This window comes from Acyrthosiphon pisum, chromosome A1, assembly GCF_005508785.2.
Source record: "Acyrthosiphon pisum isolate AL4f chromosome A1, pea_aphid_22Mar2018_4r6ur, whole genome shotgun sequence".
Taxonomy (NCBI): domain Eukaryota; kingdom Metazoa; phylum Arthropoda; class Insecta; order Hemiptera; family Aphididae; genus Acyrthosiphon; species Acyrthosiphon pisum.
Window position 1 is genome coordinate 10,641,093 of NC_042494.1, and position 7,693 is coordinate 10,648,785.

At 29.7% G+C, this 7,693-nt stretch overlaps 1 protein-coding gene across 4 annotated transcripts in view; it reads right to left on the bottom strand.

The window, feature by feature from the left end:
* Positions 1-366: 366 nt before the first annotated feature.
* The window catches only part of LOC100163807 (synaptic vesicle glycoprotein 2C), a 10,867-nt gene continuing 3,540 nt past the window's right edge, over positions 367-7,693 (bottom strand). For all 4 annotated transcript variants that reach the window (XM_001950894.4, XM_008188439.3, XM_016807398.1 and 1 more), the window contains exons 3-13: positions 7,332-7,400; positions 5,689-5,850; positions 5,352-5,514; positions 4,678-4,799; positions 4,356-4,600; positions 4,083-4,255; positions 3,591-3,714; positions 3,399-3,519; positions 2,532-2,688; positions 1,115-1,242; positions 367-676 (exon numbers count right to left, since the gene is read on the bottom strand). In XM_001950894.4, the coding sequence (XP_001950929.2) occupies positions 606-676; positions 1,115-1,242; positions 2,532-2,688; positions 3,399-3,519; positions 3,591-3,714; positions 4,083-4,255; positions 4,356-4,600; positions 4,678-4,799; positions 5,352-5,514; positions 5,689-5,850; positions 7,332-7,400 (1,535 nt within the window). In that variant the 3' untranslated portion in view covers positions 367-605. The remainder of the gene's footprint in view (positions 677-1,114; positions 1,243-2,531; positions 2,689-3,398; positions 3,520-3,590; positions 3,715-4,082; positions 4,256-4,355; positions 4,601-4,677; positions 4,800-5,351; positions 5,515-5,688; positions 5,851-7,331; positions 7,401-7,693) is intronic.

The window sequence follows — 7,693 nt, forward strand, 5'->3', positions numbered from 1 at the left end:
AGATTATAATATATAATAGGTATTATATACTGTGGGTGGTAGAGAAATTACTATTAGAATACAGTAGTAAGAGTATTAAGCTATTCATAACTAGCAGTAAAACTATTCAACTCATGTTGTAACTATTCAATTGTATATAGTTTGTAGTAGTAAAAGTATTAGTATACATATAGATATAGTAGTGAAACTGTTAAAAATTATAGCTGGGTAATGGGTATAGTAGTAAACTATTGACATTTTTTTAGCTTGTCAAAATGATTATTAGTAAAATGTCAGTAGTTTTTTTAGTAGTATTTTTTTACTGAGGGAATTGTTACAATGGTCAATCTCGTTAAATTAAAAAAGTAAAAAAAAAATTAACTCAAATAGTTAATACCCATCTTTATTATATTTTTCTATATACATAAAATCATTATATTGCAGTAAAATAAATTTTATTTTTAATCAAAAAATTTGGAAATTAAGAACTAATATAATACATAAATAGGTAGGTGGTATAAAATATTAAAAAATCAGAGTCATTTAATTTCTTAATAATTTATTTTTGTTTGAAATTTTTGCTTTGGATATTGTCGCATTGCAAAACATGGAGGATGAAATATATACTAGGAGGTTGTAATTGTTTTTGATTTTTCTTTTTTTATCCTCATTAATATTAATATGACAAACAAGCACACTGAAAAATTGAATAAAAATTATTTTCATATACTTGATATAATAACGTTGACTGCCAAGGGGTTTTTCACTATGTGACTTAAATTTGCTACGAGATCAAATTCTAAATCTAAAAAAAAATTACTAAACTTGGATTTTGAAATCTCACTGAAAACGATTCCAGCGAGATCTCGTTCTATAGATCTCAATAATCAGTATTTTCTCGTTGGTTTTAAAATGTACAGTGTTGCTAATTTCAGTAGGTGTTTCAAGCTTGCAAATATATTTAAAAATATATTTGTCAATATTTCAAATCAATATTTCTTTAAATTGACAAAACTGTGTTTATGTAAACGTATGAAGAAACCCCGTGGCGGTCAGGACAAATTTTGATGTGATCTCATATAAGAACTCATGGCGGTCAACGTGTTAAGATAGAATATATTATTAGCTTTCTTACTAATATTAAACATAGCTAATGTCAAATACGGCAACTCGCAACTGATCCTATCCAATACAGGTATGATTAAATTTCCGAAAACTACTCCAATTCTACCGAACATTATGACCATATTAACAGCCATACCTCTGAAAAAAAAATAATTATAATTAATATTTATTACATTTTATATTTTACAAAAGTAATACACTAATACCATTTGGCGCTAGGGGTCTATTGCCTTTTTTTAAGCATTACTGTAATGGAGTTTCACCTAAATATATCTGAAGATAATAGTAATATCTATTTATTGTTGACTATTTACCAAACACGTCATATTTATTATAGTTTAGAGTTATACTTAGGCTGGGGACACTCCGTGCTTTAAAAAACATCGAAATATTATTTTTTGTCATGCCTGCACCGAAAGTTTGGTTTTCGATAACGGTTGAAGCATTTGAAAGCGTCCTTTTTCCATCCAGCGGGCTGTAAAGTGGGAATCCCTAATAGTGCCGGGTGGTAAAGTGGAAATCCCCAAAAGTGCCGTGCGGTAAAGTGGAAATCCCCAAAAGTGCTGTGCGCACATTTCACGCGCGACGCGCATATACGCTGCACGAACAGTCACTGAACTCTATACCACGGTCGTCGGTTCTTTACAAATTACAAACTTTTGGTTACATCTCATAATCATATTATAAATTATAATCTCCATGTGTGACGTTTAAAATAAATAAAACCAAATAGTTTCTTTCGTGAAATATATTGTTGTATAATTATAGTCTAGTTGTTGCATAGATCCTTGCCTTTGCCGTCATCGATGAATGCAGAGGCGGGACAAAAAAAAGTGTGTGTGGCTCGTGCGGGAAGGCAATTTCGGTCTTGGACGAAATGCGGCCCACGGCTGCGGCTCGTGCCACACACATCGCCCGCAACTGAAATAGCTCACTTCCCGCCCTTGCCACACAATATACTATTGTGACCATTATAATTTATTCGTGTATATTTTCAGAATGGTTTTATTATTTTGGAATTTTTGGGTGTTTAAGGTTTTTTGAATGTAAAATTTGGGTACGTGCGTTAAATACAATTAATTATATGTGATCACTAAAATGACAAAATATACGACATATAATATTATATTATAAAATAACATTTTTACGAAGAAAGTAGTCTGTTAGGTACTACAACTAAATCTACTCTTGAATAATTAAAGTTCCTTTATTAGGTTTGATAACATTTAATTGCTGGACGTATGGTTTTTTGCAATGCACATATTACAAAGAATCAATAACATTGAGTACTTGCAAAAATAATTGTCGTCATAAAAACGATTATTTTATAAATTTAAAAACCAACTTAAATGTATAATGTGTATAGGTTACACGTCATATTATATTATATATAATGGATGAAATAAATTGTTTAATTCAGCGTTTACCTTAGTGTGGTAGGAACAGCCGAAGCCATAATACTAATTACTAGTGTCGTATTGATGTTCATTATGCCTACGTAAATAGCTGATAAGATTAAGGTGACGATTCCATTTGTCCATGGAAATATTGAAATACCAAGTCCACCCACTATTGAAAAACATACTGAAAATCAATTTTAAAATATTAGTTGAGCAATGATAATTATATTAAATTATATTAGGTACATACATACATTATTAAATAGGAACATTTACATTTTATTGTAAAGTGATAAATTATAATTATTATTGTTAAAAATAACTCATTGACCATTAATTATTTAGTAATCTATCTATCTATATTCTCTATATATAAAAGACAAAAAATGTTTGCGACTGACTGTATCATTTATGAATGCATATCCTAAACCGTTCATCCGATTGCGATGAAATTTGCTACAGAGATAGATTAGACCTCGGGGAAGAAGATAAGCTACATTTTGTCGCGAAAAAAGGTAAATAAGAGGTCCAACATAAATTATTGCTATCGGGTTTATTTAGTTTTAATAATAATAATTAATACAATTAATGCGAAAAGCCTGTTAGTACACAAAATGTACATTTGAGTTCGAACCACAGTTTCGGTGAACCAATTTTTTGCATTTTAAAATAATTCATATACTTTAGAGTTAAATACTTAAATTATACATTGATATGTACGCACCACTCATATAATCACAAAAACCTACCAATAGCAACGTATTGCCATGTATGCTAGTTTATTATAATAATTTATACCGACATATTATAAAAAAAATCGTTTTAATATTTAGAATACATTTAATTCTGTATAATAATATTTGGTATTTATATAATATACTGTCTATCACTTACTATATATATAATGTTTATCCATGTATTTTGTAATGAATATGGCGACCCAAAACATACTAAAAACTGCTGATCCAACAATCATAGATTTGATATAGATTTCTGGATCGACTAGAGCGAGAGTCTAAAATATTTAACATTTTTTGTATTTAAAGATAAAAAATAAAACAAATTATAATTGCGGTAGGTACTTACCCCTCTACATGCTGCAGTGTAAGTAACGTTAGTTGATGTCCTGCATTCGCATACTGTATGGTCACCTTTGGCTGCAATAATTGTTGCGTACATATTTGGCAGTCTTAATCGAAAGGTGTTCAATCTGCGTATTGTATCGAATCGTGGCGTTAGTAAGCGATATTTGTTAGTATAAAAAATAAATTCATCTATCTACCAAAACCTAAAATCATACATTTATACCTATTACAATTCTTAGAACTCGCGGGTTCAAATAGAGTACTAGATACAGATAGATTTTGCATGCGTATCCTAAATAATATGATGTTATAATTTATAGACTATATCATTGTATAATAAAATAATTATTGGGAACGAGGGGATCTTAAAAAAGTGAAAATCATTTAGGTTTTATTATTAAAGTAACTACTTATATAAATTGTTTGACAAAATAATTTTGATATTTAATAAGCTAATTCTAATTTATATATTATCCAAACATTTTAAACTCACGTTAACATTGTCATGAATAGCAACAAGAATGTCAATGATGACGGGGTTAAATATGGTTGTAAAAAAAAAGGTTTTATTTGGATCCATCCTTTTCTTATAAACTTTGTAACAGATATTGATGGCATAGATTTTAAGGATTGTTCTTCTGATATTTCTGATCTTAAAATGCTAATCTAAATAATATCATATTTATATTTCAATGATTTGATAAAATATAGATTAATCAATTAATATTTTTAAATTTGTGTAAAATACAGTATGTAGAATACTTACAGGATACGATTCCGGTGGATTGCCTGTATTTTGTGAATATATTTTTCGAAACACATGTAGAGCTTCTTTATGGCGACCGACTGCCATTAGGAACTTTGGACTTTCGTCCATAGAATAAACTAAGAATGCTGCTAAGAATACCATGACTGAACAAGTCATCAGGAATACTCTCCAATTATCAATAATTAGATTTCCATTCAAAAATTGAAAATTGATATCCATTGGAATCAAAAAATACGCCACAACTACACAAACAATAATTTTTATTAATGAATAAATAATGTTGTGAGAAAAAACAATTTAATAAAGAAAAAACACGTACGCGGTTGTAAAACAAAAGCGAACGACGAAAATCCTCCTGCGTACAATACGATTTTATCTCGATGTTCTTTATCATAGAATTCAGACAAAAAAGTAAATGCAAGAGAATATGGACCACATGTTCTGAAAAATTATTTGATGCATTTAATCAGTAGCGTAGCCAGGATTTTACTAGAGAAGGACTGATAATTTGTTACCTACATAGAGGGACCTTAATTAAAATCCATCATAATTTTGGATGTTGATGCCGGTGGATGATGGGTATATAACATGTTTGTAGAAACTTTCATACAAATTACAATCTTAATACATGGTTAAGTATTAGTGTATTATTGCACAGTAAACTGCAAGCTAAAAGTACTTATTTTCCTGAAATTTTGAGGTGGGTTGCAGTCCCCTTAACATCTCTGGCTACGCCAATGAATTTAATACTATAGTTTAGTACGGGGATGGATAAGTGACAACTGGCAACTCACATATCTACGACTTATCCATTTAAGCTAGCTTAGGCATCGAAAAAGTCACTTAAAGGACAATGCAGGACGTGTGACTTTAAAGTGGCACCTTAAGAAGTTTGAATGGCCCATCCCTTCAGGTATAATGTGTGTTGTGTAAATTCATATACTTCCTTTGATAAAATGAGCAAATAAATAATAATATGTAGGTAATACTCACGCGACTCCACAGAAGAACTTGAGAACAACCAACACCCAAAATCTTTGAACGAGCCCCGAAAGAAACTCCATAATTCCACTCAACAGTATGCCATAGAATAATAATTTTTGTCTTCCCAGCGTATCGATGAGAAAACCCCATACAAAAGCACTCGAAACCATACCTGCGAAAAAAATCGCTAGAATGTCAACAATACGTGTTCATAATATTATATATGTACACTGTACATAGTCCGACATGATATAATACGATATATCAGTAACGACAGATCTCCACGATATTGCACCACATCAAGACTGTATAAGTAATATTATGGTGCTGATATTTGAGAACTTGCCTACGTAAACAGCTCCGAACAGCGAGCCCTCTTCCAAAGGCGACAAATCGAAGTAACATCTTACCGCCGGCAATATAAACGACGGTGAACTGGTGCAGAACAACGAAGTCAGTGTTAAAGGTATGTACAACACGAGCATTCTTTTATTGTAAATGCCATAACCTAAAATGCACGCGTCGATAAAAACCGATAACATTAATTACCAATACTCAATAGGTAGGTAGGTACTTATACTTATACATATTAAAGAGTGTTACCCGTTTCTGTCAAAATTATATTGGGGAGTTTCCACCAAAGCACATTTCCACCAAAGACGAAAAAGATACCTACGATTCCCATTTCCGCCGAAAATAGTTTGGTAATCAATTATCATAAATCTAACTAAGGGGGTACTAGGGGGGTACTATAGCACTTCAACATTCAATTTAGCACACCCAAATCTAGTCTATTTACACTACCTATATAGACAACGATAATTGTCGATAACGGAAATATAAACTGTATCAGCATCGCAGCCATCAAGATATTTGTCAAATAAATAGAAAAATAATATTAGACAATTATTCAACTATTAAACTTTAATAGCACTTGGTCAATGACCAATGACATTAATTTTCAACTGATGAATCTATGATAATTTATGAGATTTTTTAAAAACTATAATTGAATTGTATTATTTAACTTAGATATTATTATTACATGTGCCTACTATATTTTTTATGACATTTTAAAATATTTAAATACAATGGATATAATACCAATTATGATACGCAATTACTCTGACATTAGTGTACACAGTACGGATATGTTTGTTATGTTTGTATATGGTTCCCAAATAATATTCGGCGAAAACGTCTTTTCATCAAAATACATTTTTGTGGAAACGGGAATCATATTTTTTTGTTTTTGGCAGAAATGGGCTATCCATGGAACCGGGTTTTTGGTGGATAAAGGCTATGCTCTATTAAAAAATATCGGTTTAGCTAATTAGTGCAGTAATTTTTTTTTCACCATTTTTGTTTAAGAGTTAAATTCTGGTTTTTGACATTTTTCAATATAATATTGAAAACAAAATTTTGAAATTTGACCTTTTAATTTTTATATTTTATTTTTTATACCTACCTACCTAACCTATTGTGGTAACGAAAATGAATAGTTTATTGTTTTTTATTGTTTTTTAAATGATTTTTTTTATTTTGCTACGAATTGTTAAGTTAATATTATATTCAAAAATTTAATTATTACTACCTACGTAATATATGGAGTATAATAACTCATAAGTTTCCTTATCTTGGTTCATATTATCACTTTGTCCTTTACTAATACTCTTGTTTAAATGTTGAACAATTATAATTAATTAACCATTTGTTCGTTTTTAAATGTATGAACTAACATACAAAATTCCAAGAATTTAATTATATATGATTATTAATAAGTAATAATACTAACTATGGTACCGTAAAAAATTAAAATTAAATGATATTATTTCTACAAACGACTGAGAGAAATTGTTGAATAAATTAAAATTAAAAATATAACTAAAAATGAAAAACCTTAAGATTTTTAGTAATCTTCATTGCTGTTTACATCATGTAAATCGTTGCACCTAAACTACAATAATATAATATAATGTAATATCTTACCCGTATGGCTAATGGCTGTTTCGAAATCCGCCGGAGTAGGCTCAATTTTATTGATATCATCATTTGTTCCTACAACCATTAAAACAGCTTAAATATCGTTTTAAATAATATTATTATACACTTATATTGTTTATTTATTATGAACCCGAAATGGTTTTTACTTGGCTTTACGAAGACGAGTATTGTTCTGACTTCTGGAAGACTCTACATGATGTGCTATATATTATATGCAAAATTAAACTAATTTGCAAACATAATATATAGTTAACATTAGGCACACGTCATAGTAAATCAATTATCTTGTAAGAATCTTAGTTTTAATGTTGTACATGTAATTAGGTAATTGCAGGGTCACGTACATA